The 26,943-nt window shown below is 40.9% G+C and overlaps 3 protein-coding genes across 4 annotated transcripts in view; 1 reads left to right on the top strand and 2 right to left on the bottom strand.

Annotated features, from left to right (window-relative positions):
• ACAD11 (acyl-CoA dehydrogenase family member 11) overlaps window positions 1–19,151 on the top strand; it is a 34,188-nt gene extending 15,037 nt beyond the window's left edge. Inside the window, exons 14-20 of the mRNA XM_049817052.1 lie at window positions 11,783–11,849; window positions 13,354–13,439; window positions 13,708–13,779; window positions 15,691–15,845; window positions 17,632–17,748; window positions 18,201–18,310; window positions 18,778–19,151. Of these exons, the coding sequence (XP_049673009.1) occupies window positions 11,783–11,849; window positions 13,354–13,439; window positions 13,708–13,779; window positions 15,691–15,845; window positions 17,632–17,748; window positions 18,201–18,310; window positions 18,778–18,892 (722 nt within the window). The 3' untranslated portion in view covers window positions 18,893–19,151. The remainder of the gene's footprint in view (window positions 1–11,782; window positions 11,850–13,353; window positions 13,440–13,707; window positions 13,780–15,690; window positions 15,846–17,631; window positions 17,749–18,200; window positions 18,311–18,777) is intronic.
• ACKR4 (atypical chemokine receptor 4) lies at window positions 1,274–6,790 on the bottom strand. Its single transcript, XM_049817066.1, is given in 2 exon segments — window positions 1,274–3,243; window positions 6,711–6,790. Coding segments are annotated over 2 exon segments (1,161 nt in total). The 3' UTR covers window positions 1,274–2,162.
• Window positions 19,152–20,396: 1,245 nt separating the features above from the next.
• The window catches only part of DNAJC13 (DnaJ heat shock protein family (Hsp40) member C13), a 58,298-nt gene continuing 51,751 nt past the window's right edge, over window positions 20,397–26,943 (bottom strand). Inside the window, exons 53-57 of one of the 2 annotated variants that reach the window (XM_049817049.1) lie at window positions 26,632–26,811; window positions 26,242–26,382; window positions 25,607–25,750; window positions 24,712–24,811; window positions 20,397–21,362 (exon numbers count right to left, since the gene is read on the bottom strand). In XM_049817049.1, coding sequence (XP_049673006.1) covers window positions 21,265–21,362; window positions 24,712–24,811; window positions 25,607–25,750; window positions 26,242–26,382; window positions 26,632–26,811 — 663 coding nt within the window. In that variant the 3' untranslated portion in view covers window positions 20,397–21,264. The remainder of the gene's footprint in view (window positions 21,363–24,711; window positions 24,812–25,606; window positions 25,751–26,241; window positions 26,383–26,631; window positions 26,812–26,943) is intronic. The other variant, XM_049817050.1, reaches the window with a different exon arrangement.

Genomic DNA, 26,943 nt, shown 5'->3' with positions numbered 1-26,943 from the left:
ACTGCAGAACTGGCTGCAAAAGGAGGCATGGAATCTTGTCTCTTGACCTGAGAGTGTCACTTAACTGCTGGCTGCTATGTTTGCTCTGGGTCAGTGTCTCCCAACTGTGCATTGGATTTCCTAAGGAAGTAATGGGAAAGTTTGTAGGAGGTCACACACGCAATGTATTATTTGTAAAATTAGTCACATGAATTATAAAAAGGAGAGTAAACATAAGTAAGTGATCTTGATTTGGTTTGTCTTGTTTCTAATACAAATAATTAGGACAGTCAGATTTGCCAAAGGATAGATGCATAAAAGGCTCTGCAGTTTCAAGAAGTTTGAGAAACACATACATGCAGCTCTGTCTTAGAGTCTCCTTTTCTGCCTGGTTGCTTTTTTAGCTTTTTACTCTGAGTGGGACATTAGGACCTTGGATATTTGGGAATTCCAGAAGCCTGACAGCCTGGTCATAATGTCGCTCTGGGTGCAACCGCTCTGTATTTGTGAAGACAAGTTATAAAGCACACATGCAAGGAGTCAGTTGCTTTGTGGAAGAATTGGAGTTTTTTACCATGCTTTTCATGGGTGCTTTGCACATCTACAGTAAATCCAATATGGCTTAAATATGTCAGATTTATGGTGTATGTGTAGAAGCACTGCCAAGCACTTCTGACTTACCCATTCACACCCTTGTATTTTTCAAAATACTGGGCACAAATTCTGTAAGCTTTTGTCATCCAAACAGAAGAGGCTTATGTCTTGTTTATGCTACTGTTGTTTCTTCTCTGTCATTTTACAACTTCTTCTTCCAGTTCATAATTGTGTAACTAGGAACAGTGTCTAAAGATGAGAGATTCTTGTTGGCTTCATAAGCTGTAGATCAGGCATTTTGTCAGAGGCCATGGGATGTTTGAAGGCAGGGACAGTATGCTATAATACCACTTTTTTTAACTCTGAAAGCTAATACATCAGTATATTTTAAGTGCTTCCAGAGAGTCATGGAAAACTGCTGTTTTCCTGGAATCCTCACCAGCACTGTGGCAGGGGACATCTTTGGTACGTCTCCATAGAAAAAATGTAAATCCTACTGACCATGAGCTCTATTTGGAATGACAACCTCTCTCATTCAGCAGGCAAGGCTTCTAGCCTTTGCTGGTTGAGAAATGCCTATGATGAGGGATGTCAATACCTACTAAAACAGAACAAACATAAGGATATGAATAAGTGACAGCCAGTGCACTTTTTGTATTCTTTGATTTTATTGTATCCATATATTTTAGCAGATACAGTTATTGCAGTGTTTGATTAATTTTACAAATTCTGACTAGAAATTCCAGGCCCTGTATCTGAAGATTAACTTTTTGTTACATTTCTACGAATGCTTTGACTGCACTACTTCAGCATTTACATTTGACTTTATGTTTACAGAGATCTAGAATGTGTCTCCCATGGGGCACTAGGCTTGTTGAGGTTTAGGGTGAACAGAAAAGGAGAGGTGAAAGTTTATTTTTAGTAGTTAGAGAGGAGTTACTGGTTTTTGTGGAGGATTGTTGTTGTTGCTATACATATGTGGAAACACATAAAGAATGGCTCCCCCACCAAGTTCTTAGCCATGAACTGATACCTCATTTCAAGCTGCAAGTGTATTTACAGAATGATAGCTGAAGAAAAAAATGGAACTGACTTATAGGCAAATATTCTAAAGTTTTACAAAATAGGTGGAGAAACACAAGGTTATTAACATTTGGTAGAAAAGTTCCTATACTGCTGTTTTATTGCTGCTGGGGTTTTTTCTGTTTTAATTATATGTTTAGACATGTGCAGATTGTTCATTACACAGCTATTTACGTGCCTAGTGCTATGACCCTTTTAAATTTAAATCTTGGGCAGTTTTAGGTGTTTGGGTTTTGTTGTTGTTTTGGGAGGTTTGGGTTTGTTGGTTTTTTTTTTTCCAGTAAGTATCTCTAGTTGTTTCTAGAAATTTCAGTATTTAGTTCTTGCCTGATGCTTGATTTTGATCAACATGTTCACTTTGAACTGCACTGTAGTGTCTTGGCTAGTCTGCAGGCTCAGAAATTAATCTGAAAGTTGACTTGCAGACAAACAGCTGCTGAAATAATACCCTCAGAATTAGTAAATAATTCCCTTGGTTAGATAAGATAATGGAAGTAATGGAGAGTCTATATAGTGAAACTAACTGTTTCTTCAGTATGGTCTTCATAATTCATAGAAATTTCTTCAGGTCCTCCATTCTGTTGTTGCCTTCTCCAGTATCCATAATTTTTTGCGATTTTCATAATATGCGTTTTAAAAGAGGCGCCCAGAAAGGTGTAGAGAAGAGGGTTCAGGCAGGTGTGGAACAAAGCTATGCTCTTGGTGACCTGGAGTGTGATGTCTATGGTTTTACTCACATCACAGTCAGTAATCAGCATGTAGATGATATCAATGGCTCGCCAGAACTTAACAATATTGTACGGTACCTGGGTAATAATGAAAGTAGCCACTACTGCCAGCAGAACCATGAAAGGTCTAGTTTTTTTAGCATTTGCAGATCTAAAGATTGCTCGAGCAGTAGCTGAATAGCAGATCAGCATTACTAGGAAAGGAAGCAGAAATTCCAGGATAATTTCCAGGATTTGAATGGTTGCTTTTAAGAGTGTTTCCATGTTCATTGGAAATACAGGAAGGCATTCATTCCTGTCATTGTGTTTCTTGACTTGATTAAATATCAGTTCAGGGATACTGAGGAAAATGGCAGATAGCCAGACACAGAGGCAGGTAACACTGCAGTGTTTACCGGTTCTTCTATGACCCCGGGATTCAGAAGTAGCCCTGTATCTATCCACACTGATAGAGGCCAGGAACAGCATGCTGGAGCTGAAATTCATGGTGTACAGAGAAGAAGTGAGCTTGCACATGGCGTTTCCAAGTTCCCATCCCTGCACTGCATTTGCAGCCCAAAAAGGGAGTGTAAACAGCAATAGCAAATCAGCAATGGCTAGATGCATGATGTACACATCCGTCTTAGTCTTCGGTTTCTTGCAATAGGCATAAATTGCGACCACTAATGAATTGCCAGCGACTCCAACAGTGAAAGCCAATGCATAGAACACAGGGAGAAATAATTTACTGAAATTTCTCACATCATTTTTTTCACAGAGAAGCTCATATGTATTGTAATCTATAACAGAGTTGAGCTCATCCTCCTCATCCTCAATCCAGTAATCAGTTGAGTTATTCATATCCCAGCCGATGGCAAAGCTACAAGACACAAAAAAAGGGGGGAGAAGGGAACACCAAAGAAAGATATTGGGTTTAAGTTTTAAAATTTCTGTTGAAACCTAAACCCCTTGCTCGGGGTTGCTTACACATCTCAAGTTTAAAGAAGTTGGATATAACAATACATAAGTAAATAATCAAATTAGAGCTAGACAGTGATGGAGGCAGAACAGACTGTCTCAACTTCTCACATGAAATGGGGTAACTGACTACATCCGTTTGTGCAATGCAAAGTGAAATGGATTCGGTTGAAATGCTTTCATTAACTTTAGTGTTTGAGATAAGATGCTTGGGGGTGTGTCGTGGTTTAACCCCAGCCAGCAGCTAAGCACCACGCAGCCGCTCACTCACTCCCCCAGGTGGGATGGTGGAGAAAATCGGGAAAAGAAGTAAAACTTGTGGGTTGAGATAAGAACGGTTTAATAGAACAGAAAAGAAGAAACCAATAATGATAATGATAACACTAATAAAATGACAACAGCAATAATGAAAGGATTGGAATGTACGAATGATGTGCAGTGCAATTGCTCACCTAGCTTGGTCCCTGAGCGGAGATTCCCTGCTCCCCCTTCCCAGTTCCTATACTAGATGGGACGTCCCATGGTATGGAATACCCTGTTGGCCAGTTTGGGCCAGGTGCCCTGGCTGTGTCCTGTGCCAACTTCTTGTGCCCCTCCAGCTTTCTCACTGGCTGGGCATGAGAAGCTGAAAAATCCTTGACTTTAGTCTAAACACTACTTAGCAACAACTGAAAACATCCGTGTGTTATCAACATTCTTCGCATACTGAACTCAAAACATAGCACTGTACCAGCTACTAGGAAGACACTTAACTCTATCCCAGCTGAAACCAGGACAGGGTGCAGCTAACAGGTTTCCACATTTCAGCTGAAGAGCCATCATTGCTTAAGCTGCTCTGACTCAGTTATGTTTGACTGTATTCCATTAAAAAATAAATTTATACCTTTATAGGGTTGAAATTACACCTTCCTCTCTACAGCCTCTGCGAAGCAAAGGAGTACAGCTGAAGGTTGTAAATGCTATTACAATAGGGTGGATAAGGAATACTAACAGGTTAAAGCTGAGAGGCAAGCAGTAGTGTTCTATGCCTACTGTCATAAATTTTGCCAAATTTGGGTTATGAGTATCATAGGGAGAATTTGCTTGTTTGTTTCTCAGGCACATGTATACATGCCCATTACATAAAGGACAGCAGTGGAGTCAGATGCTGAACAGTGGTGGAACAGGTTTAGTTTAGTCTCCATCCCACAGAGCGAGCTGCCTTATGCTGGTGTGGAATTTCTTACAGAACCAAATTGCTGTGTGTATGCTGCATCTTACAGCTGGAGACTTCTCAGGATATTATGCACAGAAAGGAATCTTATCACATACAAAACTGCTCACAAGTACCCAAACAGCTCAGAAGCTCTGCTGTTTTTTCAAGTATGATCTCATGAGAGATTGACTCCGTAAACACTAAGGCTGTATTCTCACTGCCAGTTTAGGGCTGAAGTTTGAGGGTTCCTATCTTCAGACTGTGTCTTAAGCAAGTCATCTCATACGGTATTTTCTTTTCCTGGAATTGTGTTCATTACTGATTTGCTGAAATTCTTTCTGTTGTAAACTACAGTCCTGCAGTGCCCTGTTTTCTTGAAATAAATGGGATTAAGATTTCTTAACACCAGTAGCAAAAAGTAGGCGAGAATGAAAAACACATCCCCCTTTCTCATCATTTGCAGTGCTTCAGAATTTAAGGCCAATGTTACTGAAATCAGATTCTTATCTGGTATTCTGCCCCAGAGCTACAATTTGGCTTTTTCAAGCTTGAAAAAACTCCCAAATACCATTTCTGGTTTTTTAGACAAAGATTTAAATGAAGGGTTGCTAAATTTATTATTAACACTATCTCTGAAATTTTTTTTTGTTCTGTCTACCATGTCTACCAGGAAAAATAAGTTACTGATTGATGTCATATTCAGGGATGCAAACCAATTAAATAGAGAGAAATGAATAATTTCTATTTTTCTGTGATTTGGTTTTTTCCAGTGAATCTGTTATCTAAATTTTTTTAAAAGAGTGTTCGCTAGAAATTAACTATTTGGTTTGGCTTCATCCTTATTGACTTCGTTGGATTATTTTGTTAACTTTTCAAAATGTTTCCTGTTAAGCTTTAAACAATGATTACTCTTAAGTCTGTCATTTACTGTTGCCCAAATAAGGTGTGCAGAATGGAAAAATAAGTAATTCTATTTATTACTTCAGTAAGGGATGTCTATTCTATGCCTCACAAGTTTTGTTAGCAGGATTTTTCAGCAGGGGCAATCTTTTGCAGCTTTATGCTACTTTGAGGAGAAATTCAGACATCGGCAGCAAATGTATTTTATTTTTTTTAATTTTTTTTTTTTTTTCAGTAGAAGAGAAACTGCTGCAGGGAGAGTTTAATGCACTTAGCCAAGATTAGAAGAAAATGAAATTTTAAACTGTAAAGATTTGTTGTGGTCTAGAACATTTATTACAGGACCCATCTGGGAACTCTTAATCAAATCAGATCACTGGCAAGTTTGCTTGAAAGCAAACACTACACATTTCAGTGCAAACTTTAAGAAGTCTGTATATCACAGAGCGGTTTGGCTGTGACAAGGAACATGCTCCACTGCCTGATATGCTTTTGGCTGACCTGAGTTCATGACAGAAACAAAGTTATCTGAAATGCAACAGTTGGTATTTCTTCCTCAAAAACACAGTTATGTTTTGGCTAAGGTAGCTATTCATACTTGTTATTCCGGTTAATGTTGTTGCTCAGGCACACGTATACATGCCCATTACATAAAGCAGAGCCGTCCCATGGGAGTCAGTAGCTGAACAGTGGTGGAACAGGCTTAGTTTAGTCTCCATCCCCCACAGCGGTCCGCCTTAGCACATGTGGAATTTCTTGCAGAATCAAATTGCAGTGGGTACACTGCATTTTTCAGCTGGAGACTTCTCAGAATGTTATGCACAGAAAGGAATCTTTTCATATACAAAACTGCCCACAAGTACCCAAACAGTTCAAAACCTCAGCTGTTTTTTCAAGTATTGTTTCTAAGAGGTATATTAGTAGATAATTAATAGACAGCTTTGCATGTTTTCTTGCAGAATTATCCCAGCCTTCCATTTAGATACAAATTCAGTGTTTCTGTGTGTTTAAACTTGACAGGGGATTGTATGAGTACATGTTGAGTGAAGTTAATATCCCCAGTTTAAACAGACAGACTTTTTCTTTAACAAATTAAGTATTCTGTTCTTCTACTGAACAAATCTAATTTTAAGACTGGAAATGAGCATGTCCCTTAGTGAAATGATGTCTCTCCATAAAGCCAACTTATCTAAGAGTAAATCCTAGCTCTTCTCTATGTAAATAAGTATATCACGCTTAATATACAGAGCAGTAAATATTAAAACAAAACTAACCTTCTTTTGTCAGCGCACTAATAGCAGGTACTGCAATTGAGATGTGCTTCAGTGAAATGATCTGAAATGGTCTGACACATTGCCTTTTGTCTTCAAGCACCACACCCTCATCTGGAAGTCAGTTGCACTTTCAGTTTGACTTGCCAGTTTAAAAAAAAAAAAAAATTAAAAAAAATTCCTGCTTTCCTGGAAACTCTTCTCATGTTGAACATGTGCATTTCCTACGTTCCTCCCTGTTCCAACCAGAATGCGAGTGTTCTTTGGAAGGTCAAGACTCTCTTATTATTTCACTGTGTTGTTGGTTGTTTTATTCCTGAAAGTCCAAATGTTTTTTTTTTTTTACATCATCAAAAGGCTTTTATCAAATCACACATTTAAAAGGTGAAAAGCAGAGAAAGAGGGGGAGGTCTGTCTGGGGCAGAGTTACCTGTAGGTAACTATATTCTTATATAGTGACCTGTAGTCACTATATTCTTTCCTCAGGGCACTACTGTGCTTTTGATGGCTGCCTATGTAAGGTTTTAAGGGATCCTTATATCCCCTTTTTAAGTAACTTTTTAGGGGATACAATGGAAAGATTAGTTTGCTTTTTGTGAGATGGGGAGGTTGTTCTTTCAGTATGTGATATTGAACAAAACCAGGAAGATGATAGGGAAAAGATGTGAAAGCAAGTGGTAAATTGTCAACCAGAGTATAAGCAGATGGTCCTGCACCCTGGGGGAGAGTTCTCAGGGACTTTAATGTTACTGGTCAGACACAAAATCAAGTTAGTGTTTGATAACATTTCTACATAAAGTGCGAGCGTGGCAGATACCGTAAGAGAAAAATAGAAAGATGCTTTTCCATCCATGAGGTTTCTTCCACTTGCAGTGTGCTCTCTGCATTATAATGAGTCAATACTTTTACAGGAAAGAGAAGGTAGAGAAGTTCTGCTGTTTACATGCAGACTAATATTTCTGCACTGAGGCATGGACTTACCTGTTCTAAGAATTCCTAAAATCACTGGATCTTGCTTAAATTTCCACAATCTCTACAGCTTCAAATTGGTCTCCTGTGCAAGAGTACCTTGTGCAGAGTGTCAGGAGCCTTCCATGATCTTCCAGAGCTTTTATTTTGTTTGAATTATCATGTATCCTGTAGCAGTCTAATGAGTTTCAGTAAATGCTATATTGATGCCAAGCAACAGAGAGAGATTTTGAGCAGACCAGAGGTCAGGTTTTGTGTTTTGGCACACTGGCTAAATTGACACACCTGCGATGGATGGATTAGCCATCTGTCTGTGCTTCAAATGTTCTGGAATATGTGAAAGGAAAGGTTTTTCAAAACAGGCAGTGAAGAATGTAATGGGCAGATGTTTTCCACACACTTCTCGCTTCATCTGCATTTACGAGAAAGAAAAATGGGTTGGGAGAGGAGTTGGAGTCTAGAGGAAGAGTGCTGCAATATTTGTGCATATTTCTGCAATGTTTTAATCTTGAGTTATCACAGCACTTCACGGGTGTTCTTCACAGTGGCAGGTAAGACATTTGGGTTGCTTCCAGCATGTCTGCTTCTTGCAAGTCATGTTGTTGCTTAGAGGCCCGAGCTATATCTCTTTAAACTAAGTGAATCTTTCAGTTCTGAATGGCCCTGGTCTCAGTATGGTCCCCAACAAGATAGAATAAGTGGGGTAGAACTGAGAAAGCTTCCAGGGAAATATCACTGTGTGATGCCTGCAGAAAAGATGGTTGCGTTACCCGTGTGTGAGAGGTCCTGTGGGCAGGCTATAGGAAGGCAGTTCATGTAAATCCTGTGCTGTTTATTACAGTGCTTCAGCTCCTCTTAACTTTGCAGGTGCAGGGAGGACATAACCTTCCAATCAGAGTACAGAAATAATACTGTCATGCAATACCAGATTTCAGTATGGCCCTATAGGCTCAAAAATAACAAAAATTATTTAATAAGTAAGAGTGACTACAAAATGACAATGGGCCTAGTTTAACTAACAAGCGCTTGTGGCTGTGTAAAAGTGGGATGAAGGTGAGGAAAAAAATGTTCCTAAATGTTGTTGAGAGCAGCTGCTCTCACTGGCGCCATGTGAGACTGCGAGCTCTAGCTGGGAATGACTAGCAGCCACATACAGTGGCAGCACTGTGCAGCCCTTGCTGATGAGCTGCAGAACCCCAGCATTGTCTGTCTTTACTGGCTGTAGCCAGTCTGCTCGCAGCTCCATTATAATCTCTGCCAGATGCCCAGCAGTGTTATCTGGAGAAGATGAGATAGAAGTACGGAACGCATGGTGCTAGTGGATAGAAATTACTGCAGGCTCTTTGGAGGTCTCCTTTTCTCCATTACAAGATCACCATATTACAACAACCAATACCACACTGCCATCCACCCTACTTGGTCCAGTTTCTTCTTGTAGGAGAGTCCAGAACATGTGTTTATCAGTGCTTTTCTAGGAAGCTACCAAGTCTGTAATGTCACCATGAGCCCTGATGTTTAGCAGAGAGAGGTAACCCACCAGGCAGGAGCCAACATGGCAAGAGTCATAGGTTTTCTGGGCATTCAAGTAGTAGATTATCCTGCCTTTGTTGTCTCAGCCAAAAATTTGAAGATTGGACACTGAAAAATAGATAACTAGATTGCAAGAATTAAATGCTATTCGCTTCTGAAACCAGGTTATATGGTAGCTGCTTGAAAGGTTGTACTGCCTATGTCCGTGCCACATTTAGTACTCTCCGCCAGAAAGAACCTGTGTAAGTTCATTGTGTGAATGTCAGAAATCTTAAGCATGTTACACCCCCTCATAGCAAAGATTAGGCTTCTAACAGGATTGTGATCAACCATGTAAGCACATTTTAAAACATTGTCTTTGCCTATGTGAGTGCCATGAAGAGTTAAAAAATATAATACATTAGGTAAACTTACAATGTTTCCCAGTGTAGCAACACTGTAGTTTAAAAGTTTTGGACAGGTTGTGCAGACATATAGATGAAAAAGGTTATTAAAAAGCGTATCAATATGGAAACAGGCTTTAAACTGACCTTCTAAAATCTCTCCTATTTCCGTTTGTTCGATTGTGAATTTCTTGCAAAATTACTTCTAACTCCTGCCAAAATGACGGTCTTCTCTGACTCTTCCATCCAGGCAGTCTGCATTTCTTCCAAAGCATTGGACTTTTTCAGTCTTGCGCTACAGCAGAACTTCTTTCTGGCATTTATGGGTCAAACTTGCATAAAATTTATTTGGGGTTTTCAGAATGTCAGAATCTAAGGAGTGGAAAGGCCAGGAATCCGCCTTTCTTTGTTGTGTTTGGATGGGAAAAAGCACATATCAAACAGAGGTATTCAGTTGCCTTCCAGAAACTTGTACTAATGATATAGAGCATCTAACCAGATGTCTAGCTCCCAGTGAACTCCTCACTAAGTTCAACATGAAAGCTTCTTCCAATTTTTTTTCATACAACATGGTGAAATTTGCCTTTTTTTTTAAGCAGATGTGACTTGAGGATTGTTTACAAAACAGTTTTCGAACAGATTCCAGAAAGTCTAAGTATCTTCTGTTGTAAAACTCACTTCAAGATAAATGCGGTTTAGAAAATAGAACTGGTGCAGTTCTTTGCCCTCTGTGGAAAAAGAGAAAAGTCAAAATCCCCTTAAGAATGTATCATTTCTCTTTGCAGGGTAGTACATTGCAAAGCATATGTTGTGTTATTTTGGGGTTGGTCACCTGCTTGTTGCAGTTGCCCAAATGAGCCAACTGTTTGATATCTACTGGTTTTTTTACCAAGCTGATTTATTTCCCCCAGCTTTTCACTCAGATATTTTAGCTCATTAGCACTGTATAGCTCATGGGTCACAAATATAACTTCACTTCACAAACAATGGATGAATAACGTATTGGAAAAGAAGAAAGTAAACAGCCAGCAGTCTGGCCCTCAAAACAGGCTGTGTTTATCAGAATGAAATAAATCTCTCTCCCACTTCCTGGCCATCATAGTGGCTGTTCTTAGGAGGAAGGACCTGAGCTCAGAGCCAGGTGGTTGTATTGTCCAGACCTGAGGTGCCCAAGCCTTGTGATAACAGCTGCCACAGAAGTTAAGTCATCTTTGTTTCTGACCTCAAAACAAATGGAGCTGGTGCAGATCAAATCTTGAATTAAATCTCTGTGAAGCTTGTCATCTGCATTGAGATAGCAATAAAGAATTAACTGATTGTTACATACGTCAGGTGTAATCCTGCCCCCTTTTCCCTAGCTTTATTGTCTGTGTGAGACTTTGAAAGGAATGGGATCATGCTTTGGTACTAAGAAACCTTTAAAGAAAAAGATAGTGAGGATTAAGGCTCTTGGAAATAAGATGCCATTTTAACTAATGATAGAATTTTCTGTAGGACTTGTGCATTAAAATGCTAGCTTTATGCTACAAAGACAAGTCTCAAATAATGTTATCAATGGCTTGAAATGCTAGCAGATTGCCTTCAGGTAAGGATTGCCACTGAGATCTTTCTTTGAAGTGCAAACTAAAATCATTTGCATGAAGGGGGGAAAAAACCTTAATTCCAGACAAGTTAGAATAAAGCAGTAGCAAAGTCATCATGGTAACCCTTTGATAGCCTTATTTGCGTAATTTGCTTACAATGTGGTCAGCATTTCATTCCCACGTAGATTTTCCAGTCTTTATAGTTTTAAGTTTTGCTTTTGAAATGTCAGCGTCTTAACCTTGAGGTATGCTTTTGTATCACACTGATGTGTTTAGCTGTAACAGAGACAGAAGTAATTAGATTCCATTTCAAGTACCTTCCTGTTCTCTTTTCATAGGAATCGATGATGGAGCTGGATTCTGGAGGGTTTGGATGTTTGGCTTTTCATTGTTCCCCTCCACACAAGTCAACTCCTTTTCACATGTTAAGCAATAAGTTGTATTTTGTTTCAGTCTGATTACTCAGAGTATAAACACAGAAGTAGACTGCATGCTTTTGCTCCTGTAGCACGAAAAGAAGAGACTAAGATTTATTCATATGAAACTTAATTTGATTCCACATTGAGATTTTTATATTGAAAACTATTTTTGTGTTTGTGACTCTTTTAAGGTGCTGGGAACCCAAACTGCAAAGTTGCAATTGTAATGGGCAAAACCAAAAACTCCTCAGCATCCAGGTAAGGATTCCTAGGAGATTCAAAGAGGTACATAAAGCTTGTTTCCTGGAGGAGTCACTGCTTGCAAAACTTCTGTTAAGTGAAATACCATTAATTGCCTTGATCAGTTGGATGTGCTCATGAATTACAGGTGAGTTTTAAACCTGTGCATGTGTCTGTTGCTGACCAAGCTCCTCTTTTGCTGTCAGCTGCTGATGACTGAAGCCTCCCAACTTTTTCACTGTTACCAACTTGCATCGGCATGCTTCCCCCCCTCCATTGCACTAGCTCTAGTGTTTGTGCAGCTGTGTGATGAATTGGATCAGGAAATTTTGAGGGTTCACTGACTTTATCTTAGTCACATTAGTTTTAGTCTGCATCAGTTGTTCAACCAACAACTCTCTCTGGCTTACAATTTATTTCATGGGTATAGTATATAAAACAACTAATGAGAGGAAGAATTGCTTACTTAAAAGATAATAAAAACAAAGCTTTTCAGAGCTTCCATGAACTGAATGAGTACAAGTGAAAGTACATCAGAGACCTGAAGTTATCTACCAAGTTTTTCATGAAGTTATCCGTAGTTATAGAAAGTTAAGTTTGAAACATGGGATGTTTGTTATGTGAAGTGGTGTGAGCAGAGAGCATTGCGCATCTTTAATCAGACCTACTCATTCCATTCCTATATCTGTAAATGTAATACTTCCCTCTTCTTATTTAAAATAAATATGTTGTTCAACTCTTATTACTGAACTAAAATTGCCTTCTACAAAAACTTAGGCAAGTGATGAATAAAATGCTTTGTGACTGGTTCCATTAAAATCACGCAGCTTGTAATGCAAAGGAATTGGAACATTTGTATCTCTTAAGCTGGATTTTAGCTCAAATTCCACTGATTATCTTAAGTTTTTACATTTGGCTAGGTTCCATTGAGAAGTAAATAGTAATTTGCTAACAGCATACAGGATGGTTTGTCCAGTGGCTCTACAGACAGCGGCATCTCTTGAGCTCTTGGAAGCTGAGTGGGAGTTCATGGAGGGGATTATGTGATACTGTACTTGCTAGAACTGGAGACTGAATTCAGGGAGCTGGGATGTCATCTCCAGTTCTGTGTGACTAATAACTGACCTTAAATATTCTGAAGGAATTTAAACATGGGGATTTTTTTCCTAAACTATAGGCAAGCTAAGATGATGATGATGATGATAAACATGTTTTGAGAACAAGAAAGGCAGCAGGGGAGAGAAAATGGACTGAGTGATACAGAACTACTTGCACAGAAGTTTTTCGGTCATGGTGCATTAGGTGCCAGTAGTACATTTTTACTTGTTGACTGGTGATTCAAGGAGTGTTGAAGCATGCAGGCTGCACTGCATGCAAGCAGGATGGCTGCAGTTAGTATAGGTAAATCTCAACGTTGACTTTATGCGAGTGCTAAATTGAGGATAGAAAATAAAAAAGCGGAGGGAGTAGACAGAAGGGAGCCTCAAAGTTGTGATTAACTTGTGCATTTTGTCTTGATCAGGTACGAGCAGCACAGTATGATTATTGTTCCCATGGACACTCCAGGGCTGAAGCTGATAAGACCCCTCTCAGTGTTTGGCTACCTGGGTAGGTGATAATATTTATCAGCTACATGTGTATTAATTTGTTAGCAGTCTCAGAAGCTGCAGTAATACTAATAAATATTGTATATGAAATAAATAAGTGAAACGCACATATAGAAAAAGGGTTAGGAATTGAAGGCCTGTATTTTCATCCTCCTCCGTATGAAATAAATAAGTGAAACGCACATATAGAAAAAGGGTTAGGAATTGAAGGCCTGTATTTTCATCCTCCTCCGTTTTACCCCACTGGTGCGTTTTCTCTATCCCTGTAGATGAGATCCATGGAGGACATTTTGAGATACACTTTAATGATGTGCGAGTACCTGTCTCCAATATAATCCTGGGTGAGTTTCAGTATTAATTCCTTTTCAATACATCCAGCAATGACCTAAGTTTTATGAAACAGTGGTTTATTTTATAACTCACTGTAAGTTATCAGAAACAGCTATGGTCAGTTGAGCCAGGGTCGCAAACGCATGTAAGAGGGAGCCCACTCTTCCTTCAGCAGTCTACCTTCTTCTTGAATGTAATTTGTTTAGAGCAGAAAGGTGATTGAAGGAAGCAGGGCAGCTGTAGCTGTCATGCAAAAATCACTTCCCTGAAGTAGAACAAAGCAGAAACTGTCAGTGGCATTCTCTCCCCAAAACTAGTTCTCACAGACTTTTAAATTCTTCTGTAGTCCATGGCCATCCAAGCCTGGGTGCCTGCAGACTTAGCAGAACCAGAAAAAAAATAAATGAACGGATGACCAGGCCAGCACTGTGACCTTCTGCAGAGAGAACTTTGCTTTATTTCCCCCACTTATTATAGATCCTCATTTCTTCTATTTCTTCTCTGCTATTTTTATTTCACTGAAAGAGCTTTCTCTCTTGAGTAGCCCTAGGACCTGGAAGCCTCAAAGTCTTCCCCCAGATTCTCATACCAAATCTCATAGATGTACGGCTTAGACAAGTGTACTCTGCTGAGTGAAAAAAAATGGCTGGCTGGCTGAGCCCAGAGGGTTGTGGGGAATGGAGTTAAATCCAGTTGGCAGCAGGTCACAAGTGGTGTTCCCCAGGACTCGGTGTTGGGGCCGGTTCTGTTTAATATCTTTATTAATGATCTGGATGAAGGGATTGAGTGCACCCTCAGTAAGATTGCAGATGGCACCGAGTTGGGAGGGAGGCTTGACATGCTTGAGGGTAGGAAGGCTCTACAGAGGGATCTGGACAGGCTGGATCGATGGGCCGAGGCCAATTGTATGAAGTTCAACAAGGCCAAATGCCAGGTCCTGCATTTGGGTCACAGCAACTCCATGCAGCGCTACAGGCTTGGGGAAGAGTGGCTGGAAAGCTGCCCGGCAGAGAAAGACCTGGGGGTGCTGGTTGACAGCCGGCTGAATATGAGCCAGCAGTGTGCCCAGGTGGCCAAGAAGGCCAACAGCATCCAGGCCTGTATCAGAAATAGTGTGGCCAGCAGGAGCAGGGAGGTGATTGTTCCCCTGTACTTGGCACTGGTGAGGCCGCACCTCGAGTACTGTGACATTGAGGTGCTAGAGCATGTCCAGAGAAGAGCAACCAAGTTGGTGAGGGGCCTGGAGCACAAGTCTTATGAGGAGCAGCTGAGGGAGCTGGGGCTGTTTAGTCTGGAGAAGAGGAGGCTGAGGGGAGGAGACCTTATAGCTCTCTACAACTACCCGAAAGGAGGGTGCGGTGAGGTGGGTGCTGGTCTCTTCTGTCAGGTGGCTGGAGATAGGACGAGAGGAAATGGCCTCAGGTTGCAGCAGGGGAGGTTTAGACTGGATATTAGGAAAAATTTCTTCACTGAAAGGGTTGTCAGACATTGGAACAGGCTGCCCAGGGAAGTGGCTGAGTCACCATCCCTTGGGGTATTCAAAAAGTGCATGTAGACAAGGCACTCCATAACATGGTTTAGTGGGCGTGGCTGACGGTTGGACTTGATGATCTTGAAGGTCTTTCCCAACCTAAATGAGTCTAGGATTCTATTTTTCAGTGTAAGATTTACGACACTTAAATTAAATCAGGTAAAGCAAACCCTCTCAGAAACCATCTTAGAGTATGCTTTGTGCTGTAGGTATTAACAACAGTGTGTCAATGTAGAGCTAGTTGGAGTAAACAAGCAACAGTTCTGTAAAATAAACTTTCAAGAAGCTTGCTTCTAGCTCTAGTGCTATGAGGCCACTTCTGCTTGGAGCAATGGATCATTTCCAGAGGGAATCAAGGAATGTGCATGTGCCTGTTTTTCTTCCCAACCAGGAGAGGGCAGGGGCTTTGAGATTGCTCAAGGTCGGCTTGGGCCAGGCCGCATTCATCACTGCATGAGGTCCCTTGGTGCAGCTGAAACCGCTTTACAGATAATGTGCCAGCGTGCAGCACAGAGAGAGACTTTCGGGAAGAAACTATATCACCATGTAAGCATGTTCCCTCTTTGTCTCAATTCACAGGCTCCCAGCCATCACCCTTTGTTTTGCCTGCACACAACCTTGTGACTCTGATAATGGATACTGCAATAGATGTGCCCTAACCTTGAATTCCTATTCATAATGCCTTAGGTGGCAAAGATAAAATCCATACTGCAAGGCTCCCATTTCTCACTATAACCTATGGGTGGGGTTTTTTTCCTTGCAATGAATTGGATATCCTTTGCTGGATTTGAATACAGATGTTGTCACTATGCTTTTTTTTATCTGCTTTCACTGATCAGTTTGGACAGGTACTTTTTCAGGCATACATGTTTCTGTAGTTATAAGCCAAATTCACCATTTTGGTGTATCAAATTTGTTACTCGGACATCTCCATTCATGATTACAGGAGACGCTCAAGGGTTTAAATTTGACTAAAAATTTTACTTCTCTGATTAATTATTTGTACTTGCTTACAAAAGTACAGACCAAACCAAGGCCATATTGGGATTTTTTGCCTTATCTTGCTCTGGAATTGAAATACTGTTTTGTAAGGAGAGCTCACTAGAGTCATAAAAAGATGACAAGTCTGCTTTTTATGGGAACTATCAGCATTTAGTTGTTGGCCTATCACATTTCAAGTATTCCTCAGTCTTATCCAACAGATAGGATGATGTTATTGGAAAAAACAAGTAAAGGCAACGGAAAGAGGAAGCTGAATTAGTGTCTGGCACAGGTTACAGAAAATTGTTTGTACAGAGCCAGAGGGAAGAATCTTACATACCCATTTTCCAGTCATGTCACTGCCAAACTTCCATTCACAACTGTAACCTAGAATTAATAAGGGTTGGATGAGGTACACTGTATTTCTCAGAAGGTTGTTAAAGTAAAACCGATGTTTGATGAAGCCACAGGCAAGACCTGGAAGCCAGCTGCATAGCCCATAGCCAGCCTAACCTCAGAGGTGAGGCTGTTGGGTGCCTTGGGTAACAGGCTGACTGTCACCACCACCCACATGGCAGCTAGTTACAACTCTGGGAGCTGCCAGGAGAAGAGCGTGTCTGAACACCTCCACCCAGCTCCACACCACCTTTGCTGACATTAGCTACGCTGAGCTCCCAAACTTTGTACCAAAGCAAGGGCTGCACATTTGCTCATGCCTCCTGCAGCAGCCACAGCTGCACCATCTGCAGTCCAGGCAGAACTGTGTGCCAGAGGCTGGCTTGGGCTCCTAATACCTTTTGTACTGACAAGCGTCATGTGAATGGTTTTTTTCTACTGTGGTATGTTGGCAGCAGAGTGGAATTAGCTAAGAGGAGCAAGGAATGGCTGCCAAGACCATAACTCTGTTTGGATCAAGGGAGCTACTAATTTATGATCAGTGTGAACAGAGAGATGCAGCTGTGCACCCCAGTGTGTAACTTGTATACTAGGGCATGTTACACAGAGAAGGTTGTGAATCCTGGTAGCAGGGAGTAAAAAGCAGGCATTGAAGGGCTTCATAAAAATGGCTAGCAGGCAGGGGGTCTGACCAGTAAATGAAAGTGTACCAGAATCAGGAGTTTTTTGCCCTTTCCTCTTTCTTGCCAGGAAAAGGAACTGCTCTATTCTGTCAGTCACCATGTTTCTCTTTTTTTCTCAGATTACATGCATCAAACTAACTTTAATTTGCACAAGAGTGTCTCTAAGCAACTGCCCATACCGAGGACTAGGGGCATCTTCCTTAGCGCATGTTTACCTAGCCCTAGGAGGAGGTATTAACTGACTTTCTGCTTGTTGGCTTTGGTTTCTGCAGGAAGTTGTTGCCCACTGGATTGCTGAATGCCGCCTTAGCATAGAACAGGCTCGACTGCTTACCCTGAAAACAGCCAACAAGCTTGATATGTTGGGCAACAGAAAAGCAAGAAAAGAGGTAAGTTTTTTTTTGGCAGCCTTAAGCTAGGACTTGGGGGATGCAACACCTGTGCATTCACTAGTTGAAATATAAGTTAAAACACATTGCTAAACATTTTTCTTCTAATCATAAAGCATAACTAACTTCATGTTGAAAATAGCCTTAAGATGTGCTTTAGATTGTCACGAAACTGGAAAGTGGTCTCAGTTAAAAACTTTTAGATCAATCTGATAAAGTATTTAAAAATTAAAGGAAGTTCAAGTATTGCTTGCTTGTCTCAAGACAACAAGATAGTTTTGGGTGACTGGAAAGAGTTTTACCTTACCCAGGGACCAGGAACAGCAAAGCTCTCATCCAATCCAAAGAGAAAGGGTTGTACTGTGAGATACCCATCTTCAGTAGAAGTGAGAGAAATATTTTCACTTGCTTTTGAAACTGTTACAATAATGCAAGTTCTCTTCTAACTGCAGATAGCCATGACCAAGGTAGCTGTCCCTCGAGCTGTCCTGAAAGTGATTGACTGTGCAATCCAAGTGTGTGGTGGAGCTGGAGTTTCCCAGGATTTTCCTTTGGCTTCTATGTGAGTAAAGGGAGACTTACGTATAGAGTCTAAGCATTTCTTTTAAGATCATTTTATAACACCAATACATGCTGTTTCACCTGGGTAGCCCAAAATAATGGTCCATGTACCTTTAAGCTATAAAACTTTAAAACAATCTTATTATAATTCAAATCCAATGCAAAAGCAAAGCTGACACTGGACTTAAAATAGTTCTTATCAGCAGCACAGAGGATCTGTTTCTAAAGCTCAATCTTATCCCTTATGGTCTTGGGGAAAAACAAGCCTTCTGAACTTCAGCCCACATATCTCAATCCTGCCAGGAAGGAGATGCTGCAGCATCTCCTATGTAATAGCTCTTTTCAAAGAGACTGTTTTTGAAAGGATGGCTACAGGAAAAAACAGTGCTGAGAACTGCTGCTGCCAGCCTGGCTTGTTGCTGTGGCGGGATTAGAAATCTACTCCTAATTCAGCTCCTTCCAACACAGGTTTGCTTACATACGGACCTTGCGCCTGGCAGATGGGCCTGATGAAGTTCATCTCTCAACAATTGCAAGGTGGGAACTGCTTGATCAGTCAAAGCAGCTAACTGCAAAAATCTAAGGTCAGCATAAAGCCATCTCAAATGGATGGAAGATTTAGGAAGGATTTAGTTCAGTGCAATAGTGTTAAGGTAAAATTGGATGAATACAAAAACTTGTTTCTAGCTTGAAGCAATACATATTCTCTCCCTCTTTACTTTTAATTATTACACTTAATATCAGGGACTTGCTTTTAAAAGTTTGCAGCATGCCATGTAAATACCAGAATTTGTCCAGGTTCTTTGTAACACTAAATAAAATCTATTTTCTAACAGGCCTGAAGTGCTTTACTTGCTCTGAGCCAAAGCTCTCTTAGCCTTTTATTGTAGGCAAAGCAGTTTTAACTCAGCAGTTTTTCCCAATTTAGTTTATTGCAAGCTAGGATAAACTTTTAATTTTTGATGAAATGATGATTAAACACTTAGGGTAATGCCTTCCTTTTCCCTTTCCAAAGCACAGCTGCAGTCCACCCTCTCTCCTGCTCTCAGCTGCACTCCATTTCACTAAGGCAACAACCTTCAGTCCTTCCCCCACATCCCCTCAAGTGAGGCTGGGGTCAGCATGGAGCTGTTTGCTCCTTGCTGCTTACACCTTTGCCTTGTTTCTCCAAGTGTATCTCATCACATTTTTCCTTACAGCTGCCCCTTTTGTCTTCCCTTGCATCTGTCCTTCTCTGTCTCCTTTCATGCACCCTCACAAGCCTCCTCCCATCTCCTGGCCCCAGCTGCTCCCACCCTTTCTTAAATATGCCTAAGCATAGGTGGCACCTTGCCCTCAGTGGGGAGCCAGCAGTGACTGGCACAGGACAGTTCATGGCTGCCTCTGCTACCAAAACAGTCTCTGCCATTTACACCAAACACCTCTGTGAAGTTCTCAAAGGTCAGAGTTCCTGAACTCTGCTTCTGTAACAGTCCTCTTCAGCAAAGAGAACTTGCTCATATAAGAGGACAAGGCAGATCACAGCATACTGCACCATCAGTAGTTCTACTTGCTGTAAAGTCAGGACAAACTGCTTTTCAACTTAACTTACACAGGGTTGATCAACAGTTAACCTAAGGATACAAGTGTTTACTTTTTGCATGAACAAACCACCCTAGCACACAGTGTTGGAGCTTGGAGAGAACAGGCCCTGTTTGGCTCAGTCTGCAGGAAGAGATTGCAGCCAGTTCTGTCCTGGAGCCACTGAGCGTTCAACTGAAGGGTGTTCCAGCTAAAGCTGCCAAAATCAGTCAGGATGGTACTGTTTCAGAGTACCTAGAACTGGAAGCTTTCTACAAATAAGTTTCTTACCTCACATCACTTCATTATACCCAAAAAGAAGATTATAATCTCTTTTGAGAAAGCAGTAACTATTGTTTATATTTCCATGCATCTTGGTTTCCTCTTGCTTCCTGCCAGGAATGTTTCCTAGGAAGCTGAGAAAGTCAGTAAGTCAGTGGCTGAAGTGTACTTCAAATAAAAAAACAACCTATACTATACCACTACCTGTGGTTTAAGAGTTCTGCTCCAGGCTGTCAAAACCAGCCCAGTGTTTCCCAAGCAGGAATGTCCAGGAGCCCTACTGAGCCACACACAAATCAGGTCTCTGGCCACCCTCATTTCCCACACCTTTAAAACCAGCTAGGTAAGAATACCACCTTTATCTCATTAACAAGGCTCTTAATTCCCTTTATTTTAAAATTTTATGTACATATGAATGATCTGTATAATGTACACTCAATATAGAAAGTTTTTATATACTGGATAATGTATAGAACATTTCACAATTACACTAATTTCTTACATAACGTGTCAACTTTTAAGTTTTTTTGCTGAAGCTTTATCAATTTGGTCAAGCCAGTTATACATACAAATGTCTAATGCTGTTTGATCTCAGGAAGATAATGTTAATGATTAAGGACATCAGTGAACTGGTGCAGGGACCAACCCTCTGCAAGTCATGTTCAACAGGAGTGATCAACATAGACTGGGAAAAAAAAAGGGATGCCCTTTTAGCAGGGGTTGGTGAGGTCAAAGTGATTTTAGCCCAATTCCTCTAGACTGTAGCTCAACTCCAGTCATGCTAATTCATAAAATATAAAAACTAGGAAAGTTTGATTCACAGTCTTGTAAACAAATACAAAGGAACAGAATGTGCTTACGTACAACAAGAAAAAATTCTTGTGTACCCATTTCAGCTGATCCACAGAGTGCTTTCTTGTGTTACAGTGATAGTTAGAATCTGACTTTTTCAAAAAAAAACAAAACAAAAAAACCCCAACAGTCATAGAAAAAGGAATAACACTGTCATTAAACACTTGGAAAGGCATTAAGTTCACTTCAATGTGTTGGAGGAAAGTGCTGTTCCTCATCACTGGCCAGTCTGCCTTTGTCTTCCACAAGAATTTCCAGTCCTTAGCTGACATCTCCCACTTCATTGTCTACTGGGGGTGGTACATTGGGCATTACAGATGATGTCGTCCCTGCAGTAAGGTAACCAGCAACTCCAGGGCCTTTTGGGAAGAAAACAGAACATTGGTGATGAGGTTTGATTTTAAAGAGCTATTGAACAGCTTTGTTCCCTCTGGTAACACTCAAATACATCATCTAAGTCAAGAAGACACCTTAAACAAGAACACTGAAGAGTTTTTTGTTTAGATTTTGGAATCTAGGAACACTAGGAATTAAGGCATCTTGGTCCACTAAGTGGAATAGCTTGTGGAGGCCATTCTCAGACTTGCTCAGCACTTTTCATTCCGATGTGCCAAGTTACAGAAGAACCCCAGCCACCAGCATTATCCATGTCACTTTCCACCATGGAAGTGGCAGTGAAGAGGGGGTGGCCTGCCTTTGCTAAGGCAAGGACCTGCTACAGAAGTGAAGTGAGCTCAGGCATGCATTCTACTGCTGGGCTCCACATTGATGCTTTCAGTGTTGCAAAGGTTTTTCCCAGCTGCACATTTAAAGGAAGTTCAGTTGGCTGCCCCATGAACAAGCAGAACTACCTTACACTTGGTCTAGGCAGCTCTTCAGGCCTTCAGTGAGAGAAAGGAACAGCACCCTTGGGATATACAAACTCTATACTGGAGATGCAGAACTCTTTACCATTAATAAATCTCCATGTTGATTACTGTAAGGGCAGTCAGTTTTGCACTGCAGACAAAGCCCTTCTCCCTCAAAGCTTGGAGTTTAAAATTTAGTCATACAGAAACTTTAAACAAATGCACTAAAAACTCATGTTGCAGCATGAGGCATTTCAACAGCAACTCTTGTCAGATTAACAACTGCAGAACACATTCTGGCATCAATACAGTGGTCAGTTTGGGATTAGACTTTCAGTCTATACTGCTGAACTTCAACATGGTGAGTTCTGCTGGGTCCTTTACTCTTCCCTCTTAAGTCATCCTCACCAAGTTGTCCCACATTTACTATCCCTTCATGCCCCCCCCTCCCTTCTCACTACAGCATATGGTTTCTTTCCTTGCAAAGTCCTACAGTACTACTGCAAGCAAGAAAGCAAAGCAAGCAGTACCTTTGCTGTAAAAAACAAAACCACCCCTAAACAAACAACAAAACCCCCAAAAGACACTTTCTGGCTTCAGAAGGGGGCTTCTCTTTGCCAGCCCATTGGTGGCACCTGCCAAGAGCCAGACCCGCTTTTACATGTCCTAGTAAAAGAATTCCACTGGTTCTCTTGCCCCTCAAACTTTTCCATGGTGGAGAATTCCTAACATACTTCAGAAGTTTAGTTCATCTGTAGTGCCAGCAAGTATCAGCCACTGCAGTCATTAGTTTTCTGCTCCTGTGCGCTTGAAGGCAGCAAGTTTTTCAGTGTTGCAGTTGGGACCACGCATTTGTTACAGTTCTATGACATGCATCTATTACTCAGATTGCAGCAAGTGCAGCGTGCATTTTGCAAGGTGGTATCTACCTGCTTTAGAGAGCTACACAGAAGTTAGCAAGCTGCCTGGCAGAGCAGATCTAAAGCCCACTTCTCAGGTGAAGGGGACTGCTGCCAGTTAGAAGGGAAGGAGAAGAGACACCTGAGGGAAGAGAAATAAGCAAGGGAAGTTTCAAGGGAAGTGCAAACAGCAAAGCAATTTGAAGCAAGACGTAAGGCAGAAAACAAGATAATGCAGGTTAAAAATAAAGTTTGTAGTTTGGTTTCCATCTATACTATGCATTTGTACAGCATCTTCATTCTACATTTGCAAGCACTTAAACATTAGGCAATTTAAATGCAGAAGAGGCCTTAAGGCAATTGGATAGCTGTATTGCCCCCAGTCTCAAGCCTGACAATGTCTGGTATGGTTTCAGTTCTTAGCCAGTAATCAGTCAGCATTTACTTCATATTCCTAATTTGTAGTATTTATAGAATACCAAGGAAATTCAGCACCAAGTGAATCAAGTGCTCAAGTGTTCTTTGTCAAAGTGGCATTAAATGGTACAATAAACAGAAAACTCCTGTTCAGAGCTAAAGCCTTAAGTCTTTCCTGCGTGGAAAAATGCATCAAGTGTCACAATATACCTACTCTCAAAATATTAAGCATCTGCTTCTAGAATGTCTAATTCCTGAACTTGAAAGGCTCTTCATTTTCTCAAAATACATGCTAGTATCTAGCAAGAAAAGCTTTCCTGTCTATATGGCCATCTGATTTATACCTCATTAATTCAGTTATGCTCAAAAGCTTTACCAAGATTCCTGTATTGGGTTAGATGAGAAAGTTCCATGCAGCACACACAAGTGCTCATATTGACTTGTCACAAGGGACTTTAAAACCCTACCTGGGAGGCTAAACTTTTAAGACCAAATGATTGTTCAGCTGACGGCTACTGAGGAGTCAGAAGTCTGCATCATGTATTGCTTTAGGCTAAGTTTGCTACAGTGTCATTAAAGTATTTTCAGATACAGCATGTAAACTGTGATAGCAAAGTTTTGGACTGTGATACAGCAGAACACAGTCATTAAAGATGTGTCTATCAAGCACTGTACACAACTGAAGGAAAAAACAGAATCTGATTTGCTATGACGTACTGTTCTAGGATTATGTCCTCACCATGCCATTACCAGCAAAGAAGTTTGCATCAGTTGCTATCCTTTCTGTGCACACAACAGAGCACACACAGCTAGAACGCTCTTCTACACTGCTAGTGGGACTAAGGTGGCACTGTGGAGTGCATTTCAGTCTTGGTGGCACAAGCAGGGGACTCGCCCAGGGTGCACCACAAGTGCATTCAAGTATATGCTGCAAGCTCCAAGTACAGGCATGAGGCCGTTCCCACCCAAGAAAAGCCCTGCCAGTGCACCCAGCCTGACTGAAACATGGCCTCATGCTTGAAGCTATTAACAGTCAAACTGTTCCAATACTACAACTACATGCTGAACACTAAAGCAGCATAATTCACATGGCACGATTAATACAGACAGTCTAAGTGATTTTGAAGAAAGTTTACTCCTTCCCTCAACCTTGGAAAACAATCTGTTGGAAAACAATCTGTTTGAAAACTCAAGTAGACTGATCCTGAAAAAGCATGGGAAGTTCCTGTCATTCATTAGTTCTGATTACATCTCCGCTTTATCACTACAGGGTACGTGCAAGACTTGCCAGTGTCCAGATTCCATTGCTCTGATATTTTAGAAGTAGGTACAACAAATACTATATAGAGAAATACATTCTCAACCACAAAAAAGTTTGGCTTTTGTTAAGTGTTTTAAAAACTTACAGTATTTTTACAGCATTGAATGTTCAGGCCACATGATAGCACTAGATGCTGAGGATAAACAGTATCTCCAGAGTCAAGTCTGACAATGAAGTAACAGTTCAGTATGAATCAGGACATAAACAGGAAAGGGTTGCTAACCTGTGAGGTATCCTGCTGTTTGTGTCTCAGAAATGAACAAGTCATGTTTCTGATCCTTGAAGGCACTCCACACAGAAGAACGAGACAGGATTTCATTTACCTACAGTATTTGAACAGATTAACACAGTGAGCAAGTAGCATTTGTAACGTTCTAGGGGACCAAACTCATTCTCTATAATAAAACCATTCTGAATGTATTACCGCACAGCATGGCAGTAGTTCAGGCTGCAATACAGAATCACACACTTCTAAGGAGACTGTAGCAACTTGCTTTTCCATTTGAATTGTGCAGCTGAACGCAATGCAGAAGGCTCATAAAGAAGTCATTTAGTAGCTTGACTTTCTCCCCCATTCCCCAGTTAGGCGACAAGGAAAACCAACCCTGCAAGCAGCCACTTGCCATGCATCTAGCATTTAGGTAGAACAGGACTTTTCCTGTACTATAGCAAGACAGGGCCAGCTTGGAGGAAAGACCTGTCCCCAGTTTGCCTCCTCCTGAGAAAGCTTTCAACACAAGAGTAAGAGAAAGGCACCAAGAACTAGCACAGTTACTGGGACAAATTTTACCAACTTGAATATACATCCATAACACTGCTGCAGTTGTCTACAACAGTATTTATCCAGGAAACAAAGCAATTTACATTTCTAACACAAGTTCTGAAGAGTTTTTAGTAGAAAAGCTTATAGAACGTTTCGGCACTTGGGATTTGCCTTTTTTATTAGTGCTCTTCACATGCACTGAACCAACGACTTCTCCACAAGAAAGAGATGTAGGCGTTCCAACCCATAATGATTTTGCTATGTAATGTTAACTTTTTAGGTGGAATTATGAGGGATGTTCAGAGTTTGACCTTCCAAGTGTACAAAGCCTAGTTAAGGACTTGTCAGTACTTGCCTGTTCTCCATACTGCAGGCTGCGAGACATGGATTTCAGAGTTTTAACAATCTGAGCTTTTGTTGCAGATGGGCTTTCCAGGTTCTCAAGACCAATACCTTCAAGCAGCTTTAGAAGGTAAGGGACCAAATCTGCCTTCAAAGCCTGCAAACATACCCAAATGAGTTGTCTTAAGATGGACTAGGAAGTTCCATACAGATGTTTTACATTACTAGCATTAGTGTGAACTAAAAGTACAAACAGCTATTACAGAGTATGTTTAGGCTAGTCAATTTTTCCTGAGCTATATAAACACGTACAAGGGAACACAAAGATACTGTTCAGCAGTTCTGCTCTGTCTAGTTGTAAACTCAGGTGAATTAGCTAGAATTCCTATGTTACACTTTCTCAGCAGACAGAAGCCAACACTAACCTATGCATTAAGCTTCAGTGCTCAGGTAATATCTTTGAATGGGTCTGCATTTTGGATGAAGGACCAACTGCTGACTTCTCCAAAATGAAAAGCACATTAGTTAGATAGCTGCTGGGAAGCCTCCTGGACGCTTAAGTTGAACAGTACCTCTGTTCTTATACAGAGTTTAGATACCCAAATATAAAAACACCATGTTTTCACAGTCTGAAAATATGCTACTTACCTGGGCTACTAAGTCATTTTGTTCCTTCTGAAACATTCGATTAAGTGCTTCACAGGCTAGACCAACTATATCCGATCTCTTTTTCATTCCATTCATGAGAGGGCTAATGGTCTCTAGTGATGCCATTGCTCGAACACAAAGCTATAGAGACAGAAACATCCAGAGTACTTTATGCTAAGCTTGACAGTTATGGCAGATACGGTCAGCCAAGACTGTAAATTTCTCAGCATCTTTAATCTATCGATTCCCCATTCATTAGCTACAAGTCTCTGCTCATCTGGTACACAGTATTTATAGTTAGAATAATGACCTTCTAGGAACACTGCTAAACAATACAAATAACTCCAGTTAAGCTTTTTTCTCCCCTTGAGTGCTTAAACGATTCAGTACCTCATTGTCAGACAGTATGTGCATGACACGAATGGCACTTTTAGGAATGGCATTGTTCTTGTGATTCATAGCTTGGATGATCTTGTGAAGATGACCAAGTGGAGGAACTTGATCAGCTAGCTGAGGCTGGGCACTGAACAGGCACACAGTTGCTGTGGTAATGGTTTCTAAAGTCTCCCCCTGCAGAAAACCAAAACCCAACAGAAAGTAGACATTCACTAGTTTCATGAGCACAGATCACAGAAATTTCTAAGCACTATTTTCACTATCTAGAGAAGCTAGCGTCTGGCTGCAGCCTCTGCATGCACAGCA

This window comes from Accipiter gentilis, chromosome 14, assembly GCF_929443795.1.
Source record: "Accipiter gentilis chromosome 14, bAccGen1.1, whole genome shotgun sequence".
Taxonomy (NCBI): Eukaryota; Metazoa; Chordata; class Aves; order Accipitriformes; family Accipitridae; genus Astur; species Astur gentilis.
Note: the sequence above shows the minus strand (reverse complement) of the source record. Positions and strands in the feature narration are given on the sequence as shown.